The sequence below is a fragment of the Hemitrygon akajei genome, chromosome 30 (genome assembly GCF_048418815.1).
Source record: "Hemitrygon akajei chromosome 30, sHemAka1.3, whole genome shotgun sequence".
NCBI lineage: Eukaryota > Metazoa > Chordata > Chondrichthyes > Myliobatiformes > Dasyatidae > Hemitrygon > Hemitrygon akajei.
In genome coordinates, this window is record NC_133153.1 from 43,763,595 (window position 1) to 43,787,072 (window position 23,478).

At 41.1% G+C, this 23,478-nt stretch overlaps 1 protein-coding gene across 4 annotated transcripts in view; it reads left to right on the forward strand.

Annotated features, from left to right (window-relative positions):
• Window positions 1-23,478, forward strand: part of trpm7 (transient receptor potential cation channel, subfamily M, member 7) — a 158,943-nt gene that overhangs the window by 101,029 nt on the left and 34,436 nt on the right. For all 4 annotated transcript variants that reach the window (XM_073032774.1, XM_073032776.1, XM_073032777.1 and 1 more), the window contains 7 exons: window positions 146-426; window positions 5,116-5,344; window positions 5,496-5,651; window positions 9,301-9,441; window positions 14,614-14,742; window positions 15,676-15,927; window positions 19,400-19,574. In XM_073032774.1, the coding sequence (XP_072888875.1) occupies window positions 146-426; window positions 5,116-5,344; window positions 5,496-5,651; window positions 9,301-9,441; window positions 14,614-14,742; window positions 15,676-15,927; window positions 19,400-19,574 (1,363 nt within the window). The remainder of the gene's footprint in view (window positions 1-145; window positions 427-5,115; window positions 5,345-5,495; window positions 5,652-9,300; window positions 9,442-14,613; window positions 14,743-15,675; window positions 15,928-19,399; window positions 19,575-23,478) is intronic.

The following is a 23,478-nucleotide window of genomic DNA, read 5'->3' on the forward strand; positions in this document are numbered from 1 at the left end:
CCTCCATATCCCTCCCATCCATGTACCCCATTTCATAGCAAATTAGCAATCAATTTGATCTTGAATTACTGAATATATTGATGTTCTTGTCTTGGTATTTTCCTGTTACAAAGTACTTACTGATTTTTTTTTTTTGCTCTTTTAGCCTGAATCCACTGTTGATCAGGGAAAGAAGAAGAGAACCAAAGATGAAATTGTGGACATTGATGACCCTGAAACCAGATGTTTTCCCTATCCTTTCAATGAACTGCTCGTGTGGGCTGTACTAATGAAGAGGCAGAAAATGGCTATGTTCTTTTGGCAGCACGGAGAAGAGTCCATGGCCAAGGCTTTAATTGCTTGCAAGCTAAATCGATCCATGTCTTGTGAAGCAAAGCAGAGTGATGTTGTTGATGATACTTCTGAAGAACTGAAGCAATCTTCTAGGTTAGTGATTGTAAAGTAGGCACATAATACTCAAGTAATCTTGATTTCTAAGGACATGATGTCAGCTGAGTTCAGAAAGACAGTCAAGTCAGGCAGCATCTCAGAATCAGGTTTTGTTATCACTGGCCTGTGTCGTGAAATTTGTTAATTTGGCAGCAGCGTTTCAATCCAATACATAATATAGAAGAAAAAAAATAATAGTAATAAGTAAATCAATTACAGTATGTGTATTTCGAATAGATTAAAAATCATGCAGAAAACCCCCAGAAATAATATACCGTAGATTCCGGACTACAGAGCACACCTGATTAAAAGCCGCTGGCTCTAATTTTAGAAAGAAAATCAATTTTTTACTTGTACAGGCCGCACCGGATTTTAGGCCGCACCGGATTTTCGGCCGCAGGTGTCCCACGTTGTAATATGAGATATTTACACAGAAAGATATTACACGTGAGGATTTTTTAACTTTTAATTAAATCCATATGGTAACATAAACAAATACATATTGCAAATGCTTTTTTTCGAACCGTGCATGTAACGCGGCTACTTTTAAATATACGTTGCGTATACTTTTTTACTGAACAACATTCCAATATCTCCTAACGACCGGTAAAAAATATATATACTGCAGCCTACCAGGAAAAGTTATTGATCGCCTTTAACTTAAAAGCAGCTTTCGCTCAGATCCAAAGCCGCTCGCGTAATGCCGCTCCCCCCCTCCTTCCCGTTTATCGCAAACCGGTATCCCACAAGACGCGGCGAAACCGGGTGTGACGTCATAGCATCCCGCGATGTAGTACAGAAAACAAATATAGTTAAAACACTTCTAACTTTAACTAACAAATGAATTACTAAGCGAAAATATTATAAACTAAATAACTGCCATAAAGGCAGCACAATGCTTTTCTTCGAGTGTTTTCCATGTTGATGAGGGTGAGTACAAATGACTGATTTACAATAATTTAATTGTGAAAGTGCGCTTGATTTATCGTACAATTTCATTGGACCTCTGTGAACTACTCATCAATTTTATTGGTCTACTGTTACGAGGCAAAATGTTTTTGGCGGCATGAAAAAAACCATGCATTGGCCGCTCCGTATTAAAGGCCGCAGAGTTCAAAGCTGTTCAAAATGTGGGAAAAAAGTAGCGGCTTATAATCCGACATCTACGGTATATTAAAAAAGTGAGGTAGTGTTCCTGAGTTCAATGTCCATTTAGGAATCTGATGGCAGAGGGGAATAAGCTGTTCCTGAATCGCTGAGTGTGTGCCTTCAGGCTTCTGTACCTCCTACCTGATGGTAACAGTGAGAAAAGGGCATGCCCTGGGTGCTGGAAGTCCTTAATAAAGGACACTGCCTTTCTGAGACACTGCTCTTTGAAGATGTCCTGGGAACTTTATAGGCTAGTACCCAAGATGGAGCTGACTAAATTTAAACCCTCTGCAGCTTTTTTCAGTCCTGTGCAGTAGACCCATCCCCCCCCCCATACCAGACAGTGATGCAGCCTGAATGCTTTGCAGAGTATATCTATAGAAGTTTTTGAGTGTATTTGTTGACATACCAAATCTCTTCAAACTCCTAATAAAATGTAGGAGTTGTCTTGCCTTCTTTATAACTGCATCGATAGGTTAGAACCAGGTTCGATCCTCCAAGATCTTGACACCCAGGAACTTGAAACTGCTAACTTTCTCCACTTCTCCTCCAAGATCTTGACACCCAGGAACTTGAAACTGCTAACTTTCTCCACTTCTGACCCCTCTGAGGATTGGTATGTGTTCCTTTGTCTTACCCTTCCTGAAGTCCACAGTCAGCTCTTTTGTCTTTCTGATGTTGAGTGCAAGATTGTTGCTGTGACACCACTCCACTAGGTGGTATATCTTGTCTCTATATGCCCTCTGGTCTTCATCTGAGATTCTACCAACAATGGTTGTATTATCAGCAAAGTTATAGATGGTATTTGATCTATACTATACTATTCTACTATTTGAACTATACTACCCACACAGTCATGTGTGTATAGGGAGTAGAGCAGTGGGCTAAGCACACACTCCTGTGGTGCACCAGTGTTGATTGTCAGTGAGGAGGAGATATTATCACCAATCTGCACAGATTGTGGTCTTCCGGTTAGAAAGTCAAGAATCCAGTTGCAGAGGGAGATACAGAGGCCCAAGTTCTGTAACTTCTTAAACAGAATTATGGGAATTATGGTATTAAATGCTGAGCTATAGTGGATGAACAGCATTCTGAATAGATGTTTGTGTTGTCCAAGTGGTCTAAGGCCGTTTGAAGAGCCATTGAGATTGCATCTGCCGTTGTGACCTATTGTAGCGATAGGCAAGTAGGCCAACAGATCCTTGCTGAGGCAGGAATTCAGTCTGGTCATGACCAACCTCTCAAAGCATTTCATCACTGTATATGTGAGTGCCACCAGGTAATTATCATTAAAGAAGCTCACATTATTCTTCTTGGGCACTGGTATAATTGTTGCCTTTTTGAAGCAACCTCCGCCCATAGCAGTGAGAGGTTGAAAATGTCCTTGAATACTCTGTAGAAGGAATTAAACAGTGACATTTCAGACAGACAGTCCATCAGGTTACTCACTTGAATATCACAGCCCAAAACATCGACTGTTCATTCCCCCGACTTGCTGAGCTCCTCCAGCATTTTGTATGTGTTTTTCAAGATTTCCAACATCTGCAGAATCTCTTATTTGAGTTCAGAAGAAGTGACTTTCATGTGATTATAAAAAGTTTTTGTCTGTATTTAAGCACACAATCAATTCAGTTTCTTGTCACTTTCTAAACCAGTGCCGGTAGGTGGTCTGCTCTCACACTATCAATAATCACTTGAATTAATATCCTGTAGTATGTGAAAGTGACCAAGTTAATTCATGTAATGATGTAATAAGTTCCAGCCTAAGAATACTAACCTTCCTGTGAGCTGACTGAGGTAAGGAATTGGTGAATAGTAGACAGTAACAGTGATGCAGAGAATATGGACTCAGATTCAACAGGAGGGCAACATGCGATAATGGTCTGGGAGGAAGATGGAATGGAGGGATCGCTTTGTGGTGAAGAAAGTAGTAGAATCCTCAAGGTCACATATGTAGCACCCTAACCTTGCAGTGGAAAGGGAGATTCAGGCTTTATGGTTCCCCTGCCTAAAAGCTGGTGATGGAGAGGCATTTGGGTGTAGAGGTAAATCAAGAGACAGGTAGCAACCTAGAGTCAAATTAAACTTGAAAGATCAAAGCTCTGAACCATAGGAGCACGAGGGGTGACTTGGTAAGTGTGTGCAAGCTGATACAGGGCATGGATCGAGTGGACAGTCAAAGATTTTTTTACCCAGGGTAAAATGGCTTAATATGAGAGGACATAATTTTAAGGTGAAAGGAGGTAAGTATAGGGGGATGTCAGCTAGGCCTCATATGGAGCCAGTGATCATTAATAGAGAATGTGTGGAGCAGGTTAAGACCTACAAGTATCTGGGAGTGCAGTTAGACGAGAAGCTAGACTGGACTGCCAACACAGATGCCTTGTGTAGGAAGGCACAGAGTCGACTGTACTTCCTTAGAAGGTTGGCATCATTCAATGTTTGTAGTGAGATGCTGAAGATGTTCTATAGGTCAGTTGTGGAGAGCGCCCTCTTCTTTGTGGTGGCGTGTTGGGGAGGCAGCATTAAGAAGAGGGACACCTCACGTCTTAATAAGCTGGTAAGGAAGGCGGGCTCTGTGGTGGGCACAGAACTGGATGTATTTTAGTAAACTATTTAAGAACTTTTTAAAAGCTATTTATTAATGCTTTTTGAGAGGGTGATTTTAGATGCATATCATATTTATACTGAGTTAAGTATTCTATGTAATTAGTTTTGCTACAATAAGTGTATGGGACATCGGAAAAAATGTTGAATTTCCCCATGGGGATGAATAAAGTATCTATCTATCTATCTATTTTTGTTTAAGAGTGGAGGGTGGCAGAGACATACATTAGGGACATTTAAGAAACTCTTAGATAAGCACATCGATGACAGAAAAATGGAGGGCTGTGTAGGAAGGAAGGATTAGATTGATCTTAGTGTAGATTAAAAGGTCAGCACAACATCATGGGCAGAAGGCCTATACTGTGTTGTAACATTTTATGTTCTCAATTAGGGCAAGATTGGCATTAATATTCTGTTCCTATCGAAGCTGTGTTGGAGTGAATTAATTGTGGACTAGTTACTGTTATATTGAATGCCGGAAGAAATTAAGTATTTCACTTTGTGTAAACCAATAGTGTAGTGATTTTTGTTTTGTTGTTGCTTTTACATTTAATTGAGTTAATTAATGTGCAATGTTGATTGGAAGCTCACCTACATATCTTAGTGGTTCAGTATTTTAAAAATGCATACTTGATGCCTGAATTATGCCAATGTTTTATCAGCCACTGTCCATGTGAGAGAATTGATACAGGCAGATTCAGATTACTTTTAACACTCTTGGCAACTCATTCTGCATTTGTTTAGGGGCAGGAAGTAGATGGTTTCTGCCATTACACAATCAGTGAAGGCCCAAGAGCCACTAACTGTGCTGGAGTTATGCTTCATTACTTTACTTTACCTAAATTTTGTTAAAACTCTGAATTTCTTAAGGTTACACACTTGTGTCATTAACCTGTTGTTTGCAAGCTTACTTCTGCTGTTGTGTTACAGTGAATTTGGACAATTAGCAGTTGATTTACTGGATCAGTCATTCAGACAAGATGAAACTATGGCCATGAAGTTGCTGACTTATGAACTGAAGAATTGGAGCAATTCAACCTGCCTCAAGTTAGCTGTCCACTCAAGACTGCGACCGTTTGTAGCCCACACCTGTACTCAAATGCTGCTGTCAGATATGTGGATGGGAAGATTAAATATGAGAAAAAATTCATGGTACAAGGTAAAATATATGATGCTTTTATGGGAAGAGAATTAAAGCCAAGTAAATGAGCTAACCTGAATATACTAATGAGTTGGTATGTAAACCAGTAAGTGGGTAGTTAGCTAAGTACAGGTCACTGAAAATCGCCTTTATTTTTTCTTCTGGACAGGTTATTCTCAGTATTCTATTCCCACCTGCTATTCTCATGCTGGAGTTTAAAACCAAGGCCGAAATGTCTCATATTCCTCAAACAGAGGATGCACATCAAATGAACATGGAAGACAGTGAACACAACTTTCAGAGTCCAACTGATCAAATATCCATGGTAAGGTAGTTTCATGCTTGTGAATAGTTTAAGTGATGAAACAGTTGAGAGCACTTTATGTAATTCCTACTGTGCAAACTTTCTGCACTTTGCCCCAACTTCCATGCCCATCTAGCAGAATCTGAGTTGCACATTGGTTCATCAACTACCTCAGAACCCACGTGAAAACAAATCATCTCTGATTGATTAGTTTTTAATGTTTCAGCTGTTGGGAATGTTTTTTTTAAAAAAAATCCTAAGTGCTTGACTCTGTTAGGCAATGTATTCGTTTGTCCAAACTTTACTGTTGGATATCAAGGGTAAGGTCCTTTGGTCCTCTGCCTTCAGAAGAGTTGTCTGGTTGGATAAAGGCTGCTCACAATGAGTCTGGGCTGGGCAAGTCAAATCTGCATGGTGAATGGCAGACTAAAACTTTGTCAAGTTTAAAAAATATATATCAAATTAACTGAGAGCAGTTTCTAGAGGAAGACACCAAATAGAAATAGCGTGGTGGAAGGGTAGGGGAGAGGGACACAAAGAAGTGAAACAGATACTTCTGATGGTGATTGAGAAGCTCAACAAGTAGGAACTGAGTGAGCAGGGAAAAGATTCCATCTATGCTTTCACTGAACAAAGTCAAGTTTATTGCCATATACACAAGTACACACATGGACATGTGCAATGAAAACCTGGTTGTAACATTATCACAGGCCCATTGTATCATATTTACAGCATTCACAAGAAAAAAAGATTAACTTAAATTATAACAGTTTTTACAATTGGATCAAAAAAATTTCCTTTTTACTATGATCAAAGTGGTCAGTGCTACTGTACTGAAGTAGTGATTAGGGTTCTGCCAGTTGGTTCACAAACCGAATGGTTGAAGGGAAGTAGCTTTTCCTGAATTTGGTGGTTTAAAACTTCTGTACCTCCTGCCCAATGGGAGCTATGAAAAGATAGCATGACCCAGATGGTGGGGATCTTTATGTTGCCTTCTTGAGGCATCCCCTCTTGGAGAGATGACTGAGAGATGTGCGTACAATGTACTGGGTTCAGTATGCTACTCACTGCAGCTTCTTGTATTCTTGTGCTTTTGAATTGAGCAACCAGTCAGAATACTGTGGAAGTTAGTGTTTGACAAGCAGCTCCCTTTTTCTTCTAAGAAAATAAGGATGTAGGTGCTCTTTTTGCATCTGTATGGACCCATGACGCATAATCCAGTGTTAAGTCCTGGGAGTTTAAAGCAGCTGACTCATTCCACCGGTTTCTACTATTCTTATTATTTCAATCCAAAAAAATGAAAAAATAGATCTTGAAAAAATTTCTCATTTCCATCTAAAGCATCAGCTTAGTTTTGGAGATATTGAGATTGCATCTTCTAGTTCAATTATCACAGCAGAAGAAGAGACCAATGGCATCTTAAGTTATTTGTAATGGGGTGATTGTTCCTCTCCACGTCTTGTGGCACTCCAGGTGGCAACCTTGCAGTTTCTTTAGCATTTGTCTGTTTTTTTACTAGGCAGAGTTGCTAGCTCAATGCTCAACCCAGCACTGATGGAAAGCGTGCAGAGAGCTGGCCAGATTTGAACCCATAACCATTCGCCATAAAATCTGGTGTGGATGTCACTACGTCACCAGCCAGCTAATAATTGGTTTACTCCGTGCAATGAACTCTTCAGACATGCTTTTTTTTTGTGCAGTACTGATTTTCCTATAGGAAAATCTTGTATCAGTGTAGAAAAATATACTAACCAGTCGTGTGCGTACTGTGATGAAAGAGGCTAGGTAGAGGTTCCTTGTTAGTAGGATTTGTATCCATTGCTTGTTTGTATGGTTAGAAGTTAGTATTATAGAATGGTTACTTATGGTTAACCCTTTAATAAATCTGTGCAGTTTGCTTTGTTAGTATTTCTTCAGTCTGAGGAGTTGCTCCTTATTTAGTGAAGCCTAATCCTGCAATGTGTTAATTGCAAGTACGGAGGAAGAACTACAAAACTTAATTGATATAGCTGTTGAAGAAAGTGCAAAAATGGGTCTATCTGTCAATTGCAAAAAGACAGAATGTATGGTGATATCCAAAAAGAAGGAGAATCCTATCTGCAGGCTGAGAGTAAACGGGGAAGACATAAAACAAGTACAGAACTTTTGCTACTTAGAAAGCTGTGTGATATCAGATGGCAGGTGCGACATGGACTTCAAAAGAATAGGGATGGCAAAAGTCACCTTTACGAAAACAAAAAATATACTGACCAACGCCAAACTAGGCATGACAACCCGCCTCAGAGTACTGAAATGTTACATTTTCCAGTTATGTTATATGGTTCAGAATGTTGGACAATATCTAGTAACATGAGGAAACAAATTGAAGCAGCAGAGAGCAAACACGAGGAAATCTGCAGATGCTGGAAATTCAAACAACACACACAAAATGCTGGTGGAACACAGCAGGCCAGGCAGCATCTATACGAAGGGTCTCGGCCTGAAACGTCGACAGTGCTTCTCCTTATAGATGCTGCCTGGCCAGCTGTCTTCACCAGCATTTTGTGTGTGTTGTTTGAAGCAGCTGAGATGTGGTTTTTGAGGAGAATGCAAAGAATATCATGGATGAAATGAATATCTAATGAGGATGTCATGAACAGAGCAAGCACAAAAAGAGAAATAATGTATGAGATCATGAAAAGGCAACGTTACTTCATTGGACATGTGATTAGCAAAGAGAAGTTAGAATGCACGGTAATTATGTGAAAGATTGAAGGGAAGAAAGCAAGAGGAAGGTAAAGATGAATGATAATGAAGACAGCAGCCAGAGAACTTGAAATAACAGGTGTGTGTGGGCCATGGCAGTCAAAGCTCAAACTGGGCATGGGACCTGATGATGATGAATCCTGCAACATTTTGTAAGGCCTTTGGAAAAAGCTTCATGTAACCCTTGTCCTTGGTGTCATGGTGATATTGACCCACAGCAATAGTGCCACTTGTATATGATTGTACGTTCAAGTAATGTAGGAGCTGCTTGATCACTTAAAGTGAGAGTCATAGTGGTACAGCATGGATACAGACCTTTTGGCCCATACAACCCATGCTGACCTCAGTACCCATTTGGCTTCTAATTTCACATTCGGCCTGTGTCCCTCTAAGACTGTTACCGTTCACGTTATCTTAAATTTAAATATTTCTGATAAGGTTGTCTCTCATTCTCTATGTTCCAAGGAATAGAGACTTAATCTGGTCAACTCCTCCCTGTAACTCAGGCATTCTGGTCTTGGCAATATCCTCAAATCTTCTGCACTCTTTCCAGTTTAACCACATCCTTTGTTAACATGGTGACCAAAACTATATGCAGTGTTCCAAGTGTGGCCTCACCAAAGACTTGTACACCTGCAACACAGTGTCCCAACTCTTATACCCAATGCCACATTTGGTAATTGCTGTCTTAACTGGTGTCTGAAAAGTGAGTAAATAAGACTGAGTTTCTTGTATCTATTCAACATACCCTAATTTTCAGAATGCCTTCTATTTTTTAATCATGGTTTTTAACGTATGAACAAATTTATCTAGTGAAGTAGACAGCATGATGGAGTACAGGTCCTTTGACCCACAATGTTGTGCTAACCCTTTAATCTACTCCAAGGTCAATGTAACCCTTCCTTCCCACAATTTTGTCCTGCAGGAAGTATTTAAAGAAGAAGGAATCTGTGACCATGAAATGAAACATGAAGATGCAAATTTGACTAAACCAAGGAGGTTGCCTGTCACAAGAAAGTTCTATGCCTTCTACCATGCACCAATTGCAAAGTTTTGGTTTAATACAGTAAGTAGCAAAGTAGAAGTTCCGCTGTTTTAAGATGTACTCAGTGTTAAATCTTGTAAAGAGAATTCAGTATTCTAGGTTTTGTAGAATCAATTATTTTCAGTTTCCCGTTATTGAATGAGGAATTGACTATCCTGTTTTGAGATCCAAGGACTTTGAATGAAAAGTATTATGGATAAGAGATTTTTTTAAAGAAAAGATGGTCATATAAAAAAAGTCTTGTTTGTAAGCAATGCTTCATCTCCTTCATAGTAATTCCATTCAGACCACCATAGAGCCCCACTGTTAAATATCGGTCCTATATCAGTAAGTTTCAGTAGATACATTTAATGCCAGAGAAGTTATTCTGAATAGCCAGCTCTGAATTTTATATTAACTGTAAAACTGCACTGGATTTACTGTAAAACTGCACTGGATTTTTCAGCATCTTTGAATTCGGTACTGATGAAAAAAAGTGAATAGGGAAAATGGAGAATTAGAAGATTGTAGTATGCTAAAAGGAATAAGTCTAATTGGGATATACAGGAGAACAAACTGAGCCATACTTTTACTTACATTTTACATCATTGTAGATTTTGTATGTCTCTCCTTCTCCAGATATACCGTAGTCTCTGGTGCAACTTAAGAGTTACAGCAGATAAATCATTTCTGTATTCTAGTTTTCACGTTTGTAACAAAACTTCAATCCGCTTAACTTCATAAAACTTATGTTTGTTGATGGTCTTCATCCTCGTGATCCATTATTAATCTCAATCTTGTATTCTGTTAACGATAAAATAAGCACTAGCTTTCCTAGAAGGGCTTTTGAGGCAAAATGAAATTGTTTCTAAGCCTAAAATGCTGCTGAATGTTGTAGATATGAATAATGATTAAAAGTGCTGGAGGTATATGGCCAAGCAGGTATTTCATCTATCCCCATAGATACTGCCTAATGTCATTTGTTTTCATTTAGGTTGGTCTTTATCTTTGTGTAGCTGTGGAAATCAAAAGAAAAACTTCAGATGTGGATCAGACACATTGTAGGAAGAGAGGCAGTGTTAACACACCATGTTGAAGACCCCTTGTTGGAAAGCAGGAAGGAGACAAAAGAAGCTTGTTAAATTGCAGGGAGGGTGGGGCTGAGAGGGATCTCTGGTGTAAAATTGTCATGGCCATGGGGATGAGCTTTAGAACAGGGATACCTGGTCAGTGAGTCACGATCAGAATCAGGTTTAATATCACTGGCATATGTCGTGAAATTTGTTGTTTTGTGGCAGCAGTACATTGCAATACACAACAATAAAAACTATAAATTACAATAAAATGTGTATATTAAAAAAACAAGTGTTGCAAAAAGGGGGAAAATCTGAGGTAGTGTACATGGGTTCATTGTCTATTCTGAGATCTGACGGGAGAGGGGAAGAAGCTGTTCCTGAAACATTGAGTGTGTGTCTTCAGGCTTCTGTATCTCCTCCCTGGTAGAAGCAATGAGAAGAGGGCATGTCCTGGGTGATGGGTGTCCTTAATGAAGAATGCCACCTTTTTGACTCATCACCTTTTGGAAGGTACCCTGAATGCTGGAGAGGCAAGTGCTCATAATAGAGATGGCTGAGTTTACCACTTCCTGTAGCCTTTTCCAATACCTTGCTGTGGTTCTTTCATACCAGATAGTGATGCAACCAGTTAGAATGCTCTCCTCCGTACATCTGTAGAAATTTGTCTTTGGCAAAATACCAATTGTCAAACTACCAATGAAATATAGCCAATGTAATTGCGTCAATATGTCACGCCCAGGATAGATCCTCAGTTATTGACACCCAGGAACTTGAAACTGCTCTTCCTTTCCACTTTTGATGTACTGACTTGAGTGCAATATAGTTGCCTCGACATCACTGGACCAGCTGATTTATCTCACTCCTGTATGCCTCCTCTTCATCTAAAATTCTGCCAACAAGAGTTGTCAGCAAATTTATAGATGGTGTTTGAGCTGTGTAGCTGCCCAGGTTTTGAAGCTTTTTGATTAAAACTGAGGGTGTGACTGTGTTGAATGCTGACTTGTAGTCAATAAACACCAGCCTGACATAAATATTACTATTGTCAAGGTGGTCCAAGGCAGAGTTAGAGAGCTGGTGAGATTGCATTCGCTGTAGACCTATTGTGACATTTGACAAATTACAGTGGGTCCATATCCTTGCTGAGTCTAGAGTTGATTTTAACCTTGAACTATATGATAGAGAGCAGAAATGTAGACAAAAAATTGTAGGAGTTAATTCTTCCTGCTCTGACTATAGAGCAGGTCTGGCTGGGTATGACTTACACTCTGAGGGAAAAGCAGATAAAACAAAAGCTAAGCCAATCTCATTGAAATCAAGTTACCTAAAGTTGTAGAGAAATGCAACATATACAGTTGGAAGTTGCTGTTCTGGGTGCCAGTGTCCGGGGGAGCCCATTTGTGACCTTCCCGTGCCAGTGTCCAGGGCCCTACCAGTGACCTTTCCGCGCCAGTGTCCGGGAGGGGGCCCCCGGTGGTGACGTTCCTGTACCATTGTCTGGGGGTGGGGGTAAGCCCTGACAGTGACCTTCCCACACCAGTGTCCCGGGGTTTCAACAGGCTTTGCAGGTAAAGTGCTAATTCACTTACACAGTCAGCCTGGTGCATTCAGTGTTCATAATGTGGTCTTCCCTACATTGGAAAATCAAAATGCAGATTTGGCAACAGTTTAGTTTAAGAGAAACCCTGAGCTTCTCGATGCCTGCCACAATGATTCACCATGTCATTCCAACCTGTTATAACAATTACAGCACGGAAACAGGCCATCTCAGCCCTTCTAGTCCGTGCCGAACGCTTACTCTCACCTAGTCCCACTGACCCACACTCAGCCCATAACCCTCCATTCCTTTCCTGTCCATATACCTATCCAGTTTTTTTTTAAATGACAAAATCGAACCTGCCTCTACCACTTCCACTGGAAGCTCATTCCGCACAGCTACCACTCAGAGTAAATAAGTTCCCCCTCGTGTTGCCCCTAAAATCTGTCCCCTAACCTTCAACTCATGTCCTCTTGTTTGAATCTCCCCTACTCTCAATGGAAAAAGCCTATCCACGTCAACTCTATCTATCCCCCTCATAATTTTAAATACCTCTATCAAGTCCCCCCTCAACCTTCTACGCTCCAAAGAACAAAGACCTAACTTGTTCAACTTTTCTCTGTAACTTAGGTGCTGAAACTCAGGTAACATTCTAGTAAATCTCCTCTGAGCTCTCTCTATTTTGTTGACATCTTTCCTATAATTCGGTGACCAGAACTGTAAACAATACTCCAAATTGGGCCTCACCAATGCCTTGTACAATTTTAACATTACATCCCAACTCCGATACTCAATGCTCTGATTTATAAAGGCCAGCATACCAAAAGCTTTCTTCACCACCCTATCCACATGAGATTCCACTTTCAGGGAACTATGCACCATTATTCCTAGATCACTCTGTTCTACTGCATTCCTCAATGCCTTACCATTTACCATGTATGTCCTATTTTGATTTGTCCTACCAAAATGTAGCACCTCACACTTATCAGCATTGAACTCCATCTGCCATCGTCCAGCCCACTCTTCTAACTGGCCTAAATCTCTCTGCAAGCTTTGAAAACCTACTTCATTATCCACAATGCCACCTGCCTTAGTATCATCTGCATACTTAATAATCCAATTTACCACCCAGATCATTAATGTATATGACAAACAACATTGGACCCAGTACAGATCCCTGAGGCACACCACTAGTCACCGGCCTCCAACCTGACAAACAGTTATCCACCAACACGCAAAATGCTACTGGAACACAGCAGGCCAGGCAGCATCTATAGGGAGAAGCACTGTCGACATTTCGAGCCGAGACCCTTCGTCAGGACTAACTAAAAGGAAAGACACTAAGAGATTTGAAAGTAGGAAGGGGAGGGGGAAATGCAAAATGATAGGAGAAGACCGGAGGGGGTGGGATGAAGCTAAGAGCTGGAAAGGTGATTGGCAAAAGTGATACAGAGCTGGAGCAGGGAAAAGATCATGGTACGGGAGGCCTAGGGAGAAAGAAGGTGGGAGTGGAGCACCAGAGGGAGATGGAGAACAGGCAAGGTGATGGGCAGAGAGAGAGAGAAAAAACAAACAACTAAATATGTCAGGGATGGCGTAAGAAGGGGAGGAGGGGCATTAACGGAAGTTAGAGAAGTCAATGTTCATGCCATCAGGTTGGGGGCTACCCAGCCGATATATAAAGTGGTGTTCCTCCAACCTGAGTGTGGCTTCATCTTGACAGTAGAGGAGTATAAGGTGTTGTTCCTCCACTACTACTCTCTGGCATCTCCCATCCAGCCATTGATGGGAGATGTGTGGACTGCTGCCATTTTAAAGTGATGGGCAATGTAAGCTTGAATATATTATCATCTTTCATCTGGGTATGGTGCAGCTTTCTCAAGTCAAGTCAAATCGCTTTTATTGTCATTTTGACCATAACTGCTGGTACACTGCAAAGTGAAAATGAGACAATGTTTTTCAGGGCCATGGTATTACATGACACAGTGCAAAAAACTAGATTGAACTACGTAATAAAAAAAACAACGCAGAGAAAGCTACACTAGACTACAGACCTACACAGGACTGCATAAAGTGCACAAAAACAGTGCAGGCATTACAATAAATAATAAACAGGACAATAGTTCTGAACTCAATGTATTTGAGTTCTGCAATAATGTCTAATTTGATTTCTGTCTGTGTCAGTTGGTCATCTGTGGCCTTGGTTCAGCTCTTCCCCCCCCCATTTTTTCTCTTTTTCCTCTGGCGATGGAGGTCATGCCAGGCACATCTTCCTGCTCTGCATTTCACAACTTCTGCATTATTTTGTTTGTATTCTCACTCTCTCATGGCTCCCATTCTCTCATCGACCAGCTAATCTTGTTTACAGATTATCTCCACAGTCACTTTGATTTTTAACCTGTCAGAGACATCTCCACCCTCCCTTCAGTTTGTGTTTTTTGAAATTTCTCCGTTTTGACTGAGTTGTCAACCTGAAAGGTTGATTTTCTTAGCACAGAAGCTTTAGTGATCTGCTTTAGCATTTCCAGTGTTCCCAGCTGCAGTGCTGTGACTGAAGTATGGGCTGCTATTTAAAACACTAATGCCTGTTTCCTCTATTTTCAGTTGGCTTATTTGGGATTCCTCATGCTGTTCACATATGTTGTTCTGGTACGAATGCAAGAATTACCTTCAGTGCAAGAGTGGATTGTAATTTCCTTCATTTTTACCTTGGCCATTGAGAAAATTAGAGAGGTATGGGTTATTCTTTTTAATGTCTTCTCTCCATACTTTAATATTCCATGTAGTGTGTAAAATGTTAAATTAAATTGTATATGGAGGAATTTAAGATGGAGGGTTATATGAGAGGCAAGGTTTAAGGGTCGGCACAACATTGTGGGCCGAAGGGCCTGTACTATGCTGTATTGTTCTATGTAAATTGTTCAATGAAGACAGTAGTTGAAGCTGAGTGAGTTGGATCACAGTGTCCTCGTGGCTCTGAGTTTTAGTCACTTGTGTACCATTGAGCTCCAGGATGCAGTTTCTATTCTGTTTCAGTCTTTATCCACCTTAACATAGTGAAGGCATGATCCATTTGTTCCTTAGGCTGCCCCACCTCCAGCAATATGTTGACTAGTTCTGGCGAGAAACACCTCTGTACAAAATCCCTCTGGATAGATTACTCCATCTTCTCGCTTATATAGTTAGTTCACTAACACTGAAGAAATAGGAAAGTGACATTTGCCGCTTTCCTGTCTTTTGAAGCTTTTCTGTGTTGAACCCCTGATGGTGGAGTACTGTCATAGAGCTTTAACTTCAAACTTCCAAAACAACCCGCATCCCTTTGAAACCTCTTTATAGCTTTCATACCATTTCTCTGATATATTTTGAAGATATCATCTTAAAATATCACAGAAACTGGAAATGAGAAAACGAAGTAGAAAGTGCTGGAAACGCTTGACTGGTCAGGCAAAATAATTGATTTTGGGTTGAAAGATGTTGGTCAGAACTGCATTCATTGAGTCCTTCTGCTCATAAATCAGAGACTCCATGAGGTTTGCTTGCCTTGGTCATTTCAAACTCCAGGACGTTTAATGGACAGCTTGCGTGTAGCAGCAACCTATTTTGGAGGAAACCTATTATTTTTGGTTTGCCAGTGGGATTATATGGTATTTTGTTTTTGTCTAGATCTTCATGTCGGAGGCTGGAAAGATAAGTCAGAAGATCAAAGTCTATTTCAGTGACTATTTCAACATCACCGACACACTTGCAATTGTTTTGTTTTTTGTTGGTTTTGGACTGAGGTTTGGAAGTGGGCAAGTGAGGAATGCTGGGAGAACAATGTATTGCCTCAATATTATATTCTGGTATGTGCGACTACTGGATTTCCTGGCAGTCAATCAGCACGCAGGCCCCTACGTCACCATGATAGGCAAAATGGTAAGTGTGTTACTTGGAAGCTTTGCTCTAATAACATTTTAGGAAGATTTAATAATCATATGAGGAAGTGGTACAGACTTCCCATCTTTAAGGAAGTAATAACTGAACTGTTCTCATAGAATTGAATGCAGTCAGGGAGTTGTAATGGAAAACTTAAAGGTGAAAGGATGAGATTACAGGTAACTAAACTGTAGGTGCAGGTGTTGTTTCTAGTTTTAATACAATTGTCTCCATATTATGCTAGGCTGCACCTTGAAAATCCTACTTTTCTTTTGTTAGGCCTTGAATTCACACAAAAACAGTGGGTAAAAAGTATGCTCCTTTTTATTGTACAGTTTGAAAAATACCATGTTTTTAAGAAGCAAGGGTGCCAGAATAGGATCAACTCTCAAAATATTGGAGGATCTCAGTGGCCTAGGCAGCATCTATGGAGGGAAATGGACAAGACAGCCAGGATTTTGAGTGAAGACCCTTCATCTGGACTACAAGCTTACATGAGAGATGGCCATAGGAGTGGAGCAAAAGCTAGAAGGAGATGAGTGGATTCAGTTTTTTTGGGAGGGGGGAAGAGTTGAAAGAGTTCCCTCTGTCAAGAATCAGATAAATGAGAAAGAAAGTGCAGTGGAAATCAATACAGGCGGGATGAGTCTAATTAATCACACACACTGCTTGACTTTTGTTCTTCTTGAGGCCTCCATTGGTCAGGGTCAACCATGGATGTTGCGTCTGAGCTGTCTGGATATGCAAGCCTGGGCAGTACAATGTGGAGAGCAAGCTGTTACCCAAGTAGTAGGCTTCCCCTCTCCACGCATCTGATTGGTAGATCAAATATGATGGCAGAATATAGTATTAATGGTCAGACTCGTGGCAATGTGGAGGATCAGAGGGATCTTGGGGTCCGAGTCCATAGGACACTCAAAGCAGCTGCGCAGGTTGACTCTGTGGTTAAGAAGGCACATGGTGTATTGGCCTTCATCAATCGTGGCATTGAATTTAGGAGCCAAGAGGTAATGCTGCAGCTATATTGGGCCCTGGTCAGACCCCACTTGGAGTACTGTGCTCAGTTCTGATTGCCTCACTGCAGGAAGGATGTGAAAACCATAGAAAGGGTGCAGAGGAGATTTACAAGAATGTTGCCTGGATTGGGAAGCATGTCTTATGAAAAGAAGTTGTGTGAACTCAGCCTTTTCTCCTTGGAGCGATGGAGGATGAGGGGTGACCTGATAGAGGTGTACAAGGTGATGAGAGGCATTGATCGTGTGGATAGTCAAAAGCTTTTTCCCAGGGCTGAAATGGTTGCCACAAGAGGACACAGGTTTAAGGTGCTGGGGAGTAGGTACAGAGATGTCAGGGGTAAGTTTTTTTTACTCAGAATGGTGAGTATGTAGAATGGGCTGCCGGCAACGGTGGTGGAGGCAGATACAATAGGGTCTTTTAAGAGACTTTTGGGTAGGTACGTGGAGCTTAGAAAAATAGATGGCTATGGGTAAGCTAGTAATTTCTAAGGTAGGGACATGTTCAGCACAACTTTTGAGGGCTGAAGGGCCTGTATTGTGCTGTAGGTTTTCTGTGTTTCTATGAACCTAAAGGTACAGCAGAGACGAATACAGTTTGGCACCTGTAGCATCACAGGAGTTGCCAGTCATTGTTGAACTGCCTTAGAGACTCCAGTTCTGGACTTGCCCTCTGGATTGACTACCAAAGCTTTCCCCATGATTGGGTATAGTCACAAGGCAGCAGAGATTGGAGATCAGAGTTTTCCTTCACAAAATGTTGAAGGTACTCAGCAGATCAGGCGGCATCTGTAGGTAAGGTGAGTACAGTCAACGTTTCAGGCTGAAACCATTTGGCAGGACTAGAGTAAAAAAGCTGAGAAATAGATTTAATAGGTTGGGGGAGGGGGGAGAGAAACACCAGGTGAAAAGGGGGTGGGGGAGGGACGAAGCAAGGGCTGAGAAGTTGATTGGTGAAAGAGACAGAAGGCCATTGAAGAAAGAAAAGGGGGAGGGGAGGAAGAGCACCAGGGGGAGGCAATGGGCAAGAGGATGAGATGAGAGGGGGATGGGAAATGGTTGAAGGGGGGGTGGGATTGGGATGCATTACCAGAAGTTTGAGTATTTGATGTTAATGCCATTGGGCTGGAGGCTACCCAAACAGAATACAAGGTATTGTTCCTCCAACCGAAGTATGGCCTCATCACGAGAGTGGAGGAGGGCATGGATGGGTATATGGGAATGGGAAGTAGAATTAAATTGACACTTCACCTGTGAGTTGGTTGGGGTAATTTACTGTATCCAGTTCACTTGTTGTGGCTTCCTTTATATTGGTGAGACCCAATGTAGATCGGGAGACCACTATGCACCTACGTCCTACCAGAACAAGCAGGATCTCTCAGTGGCCACCCATTTTAATTCCAGTTCTCATGGGCTTAGGAGCTAAGCAACATGTGAAGGCCCGGAATTGGACTTGGTTGTCAGAGGCTGTTTGAGGTTCATGCCAAGAGTATTTAACAGGAAGTGGGAGTTTGTCCCCATTTCCAGCCCCAGCTATGACATCCTTAAGGAACCAACTTTTGTTCTGTTGCTTTAATAAAGGAAATACAAGATTAATACAGAACAAACAGGTTAAAGAATTGAGGGGTAAAAAGATTAATGCAAGGAAGCTAGAATGTTTGATGCTTTGGGGTTTTTTTTTTTACAAATACTTGAACAATCTGAACAGTTATGTGTAGGTGTTCAGAGAGATTGTGTTGTCATACAAGAAGCAATATTAGCCAGTACATCGTGCAGTTAAAACAGGTAGAATGTTGGTATTTTATTGGTATATCAGTACGGAGCTTGGCAAGAAAATGCCTTGAGTACTTGGACTCTTTATGGAAGTACATGAAAGACAGTACAACAGAAGTCCACTTTCTGGGAAGAGTTGTTTTGAAGGAAGTATGATTGGAATTGGCCTGTGCTCCCTGATGTTCAGGAGGCTTGGTGATCTTAGTGAAACATGCAAATCTTGAAAGGGCTTGGCAAGATGGATGCAGCATGGATATTTGCCCTGCCAAGTATCTGAAACAAGGTCATAGTTTCATGGTAAGTGAACAACCATTTCAAGGGAGATGATGAACTTTGGGATTGTGAATGTTTGATATTAGAAGGAAGTCTGGCTCTCTTTGGTAGAAAGAATGTCACAAAAAAAGAAAGCTGTTATTCTGTCAAAAGTCAGACAGTTGCAGGCTAAGTTGATTAGCTATATTCTAAAGATAGACTCCTCCAGATTCCCCAACATCTACAAAAACAAACTGCTGGAAAATCTCAGCTGGTCAGTCAGCATCTGTGGAGACAAAATGATATTTCAGGATGAGAACCTGCACAAAAAGCGTCTCATTTGTGTGTGTTATTATACATGTTTTTCTTATCCTATCTAGTTTTCATCTTAACTTGAATGTTTTGAGTTCTGAACTTTACCATTTCAATTACAGGTGGCAAACATGTTTTATATTGTGGTAATTATGGCAGTGGTCTTACTGAGCTTTGGAGTTCCAAGGAAAGCAATCCTTTATCCAAATGAATCTCCATCCTGGGAACTAGCAAAAGATATTGTCTTTCAACCTTACTGGATGATTTATGGTGAAGTATATGCATATGAAATCGATCGTAAGTAACTTTCTGCATCATTGTGCTATCTAGAACGATTCTGGCAAAAGTAATTCATTAGGTAACCTCTACTCAGTATTGTATAATATAGCTTGATGGTTCAGTGGAGACCGGCTGGCAAGCCGGTGCTTGAAAATGCTTTGTTAGCCTACAGAGTCATTGCCAAGTGTGAATTGTATGTTTGTACTGCATAGCCTGAGAACCAGGATAATTAGCTGATCTGTTTTCTGCAGCAAAATTTCTGTGGTCCTTGTGCCAAATTTCTTGTAAAAGCATTGATGCAGCATCTGTCATCTCTGCAAAGGTTTAGATTTGTACAGTGCAATAAATTTAGTGTCTAAAATTGTATGGGAAGTTAAGGTGCTGGTAGCAGGTGAATATTGTACAGAATTTAATTCTGATGTGATGTCCCTTAAGGGCACATAGTATTTGAGGAACAAAATCTCTCTTGGAGTCCAGAAGATAATGTGCAGCAATGAGTAAAAGCATTAGCATTCAAGGAGATTTTTATGGTATGACTTGAAACAAATTTATTGCAGTAAAGTTTCATGTGTCTGTATTCAATTCACCATGCTTTGTCAACTTTGTCTAGTTTCATGAAAAGCTCAAGGAATTGCTGAGCGACCTGTACAAAAAGGACACGTTGCACTTGAATCTGAGGGAGACCAATCTCCTGGCAGGGAGGTTTGCAAAGGCTATTGGGGAGAGTGTAAACTAGAATTGCTGGGGGTGGGAACAGAACTGAAGTGACGGAGGAAAGGGAGGTTGGCTCACAAATAGAGAAAGCTTGGAGACCGTGCAAAAGGGAGGATAGGCAGGTGATAGACCGATGATTTGAGATGTGTCTATTTTAATGCAAGGAGTATTATGAATAAAGTGGATGAGCTTAGAGTGTGGATTAGCACTCGGAGCTATGATGTTGTGGCCTGCATGGTGCTGTAGGTTTTCTATGTTTCTAATAGTTTAACAAGGTGGATGTATACAGCTTTACCTCTCCTTGACCCACCAATCACTTACTGTGCACTCTCTCATCTTTCCTTTGTTGACTTTCTTCCAGCTCCACTCTGTTCTGTGACAAGGTTTCAAACCAAAACCTAAACAGTTCAGCCCCACCACCAACACCACCACAGGTGCTGAATTCCTCCAGCAGATTGTGTTGCTCCAGATTCCAGCCTCTGCTGTTTCTTCAATCTCTGTAACTTGAGTATTGCCTAGTTGGAATTTAAGAGCAGGAGTAGTCAGATCATAGAACGCAGTAGCTTGTAATTTTATATCATTTCCTTTAGAGCTACATAATTTTATACACAACATTGCTACGTTATAAATGTTCCTTGTTCATCTATCATTATATCTAATAATTTGTTTCCTAACTTTACTCTCCCAACATCAAAGGAGTCATTTGACCCAGTAAGATAATGCCATCTCTCAGCAATCCCATTCTCCTACAACTTATTTTCTCACACATCCCTCAGATTCTCCTACCAGGCTCTTACACAAGCAGTCATTGAAATTGACCTCATAGCTAGCTTGTTTGGATTGTTGGAGGAATCTTTGGCAGTCATTGGAAGAATGTACAAACTCAAAGAGAACAGCAGGAGACTGATTCAAACCCAGTTAACTGGAGCTGTGATGCACCTGAACTGTTGGCAGTCTTGCCTAACCGCTTATCCACACCTTTGCCACTGTTGAACTTTAAGGCAGTTTAAAATTTTTAACATAGATTTTGCAGATGCTAGAAATCCAAAGCACCACACATGCTGAAAGAACCCGGAAAGTCAGGCAGCAACTATGGAACTGAATACACAATGTTTTGGGCTGAGACCCTCCTTTAGTTTTTGAATTTACCTACTTTAATCATATGTGCCACAATATCGGTTCTATTATGCAGTGTCACTTCTTGTCTTATTATATTCATTATTATCTACATCACTGCATGTCTTTCTCCCAAGTTTTGAAGAGCTGAAGCCTTCTCCAAGCTCCTCATCCCTCCTGCTTAAATAAAGTAGATTTCGTTGTACTAGTCAATTTGCTAGCATAGACAAAACAGTGGTTATTTGGCAGGAAGCAAAGAGTGGGAATAAAGGCAACCTTGCTGGCTTCTGGTGACTAGTGGTGTACTACAGGGGTCTATGTTGGGGTCAATTCTTTTTGTGTTGTATGTCAGTGATTTGGATGATGGAATTGATGGCTTTGTTGAAGTTTGCAGATGATATGAAGATAGATGGAGGGGCATGTAATTTTGAGGAGTAGAGGGGCTACAGAAGGACTTGGACAGATTATGAGAATGGGCAAAGAAATGACAAGTGGAATATAGTGTCAAGAAGTGTATGGTCATACACTTCGGTAGAAGAAATGAAAGGAGGTTCTGTTGGCGAGAATGAGATTCCCGGATGGTACGTTGCCTCCCAGGTGCCAGAGTCCAATACATCTCGGAGTCCTCAGCATTCTTAAGTGGGAGTGTGTACAGCCAGAAGTCAACATGGATTTGTGCGTGGAAGGTTATGTTTGACAAATCTTATTGAATTTTTTGAAGAGGTTATGAGGAAAGTTGATGAGGGAAAAGCAGTGGATGTTGTCTATATGGACTTTAGTAAGGTCTTTGACAAGGTTCCGCACAGAAAGTTAGTTAGGAAGGTTCAATCGTTGGGTATTAATATTGAAGTAGTAAAATAGATTCAACAGTGGCTGGATGGGAGATGCCAGAGAGTAGTGGTGGATAACTGTTTGTCAGGTTGGAGGCTGGTGAAAAGTGGTGTGCCTCAGGGATCTGAACTGGGTCCAATGTTGATTGCCATATACATTAATGATCTGGATGATGGGGTGGTAAATTGGATTAGTAAGTATGCAGATGATACTAAGGTAGGTGGCGTTGTGGATAATGAAGTAGGTTTTCAAAGCTTGCAGAGAGACTGATGGGACTGAAGGCTGACAAATCCCCAGGTCCAGATGGTCTGCATCCTAGGGTACTAAAGGAGGTGACTCTGGAAATTGCGGATGCATTGGTAATCATTTTCCACGTTCCTTAGATTCAGGATCAGTTCCTGAGGATTGGAGAATGGCTAATGTTATCCCACTTTTTAAGAAAGGAGGGAGGGAGAAAACAGAGAACTATCGTCCTGTCAGCCTAACATCAGTAGTGGGGAAGATGCTAGAGTCCATTATTAAAGATGAAATAGTGGCATATCTAGATAGCAGTGATAGGATTGGGCCGAGCCAGCATGGATTTACCAAGGGCAAATCATGCTTGACTAATCTATTGGAGTTTTTTGAGAATGTAACCAGGAAGTTAGACGGGGGAGATACAGTGGATATAGTGTACCTCGATTTTCAGAAGGCATTTGATAAGGTCCCACATAGGAGATTGGTGGTTAAAATCAGAGCTCATGGCATTGGGGGGAAGATATTGACATGGATAGAAAACTGGTTGGCAGATAGAAAGCAAAGGGTAGCGGTGAATGGGTGTTTCTCGGAATGGCAGGTGGTGACTAGTGGGGTGCCACAGGGCTCGGTATTGGGACCACAGCTGTTTACGATTTACATCAACGATTTAGATGAAGGCATTGAGAATAACATCAGCAAATTCGCTGATGATACTAAACTGGGTGGCAGTGTGACATGTGATGAGGATGTTAGGAGAATTCAGGGTGACTTGGATAGGCTGGGTGAGTGGGCAGATACTTGGCAGATGACGTTTAATGTGAATAAGTGTGAGGTTATCCACTTTGGGAGTAAGAACAGGAAGGCAGATTATTATCTGAACGGTGTAGAGTTAGGTAAGGGAGAAATACAAAGAGATCTAGGAGTCCTTGTTCATCAGTCACTGACGGTGAATGAGCAAGTGCAGCAGGCAGTGAAGAAGGCTAATGGAATGTTGGCCTTTATTACAAAGGGAATTGAGTACAAG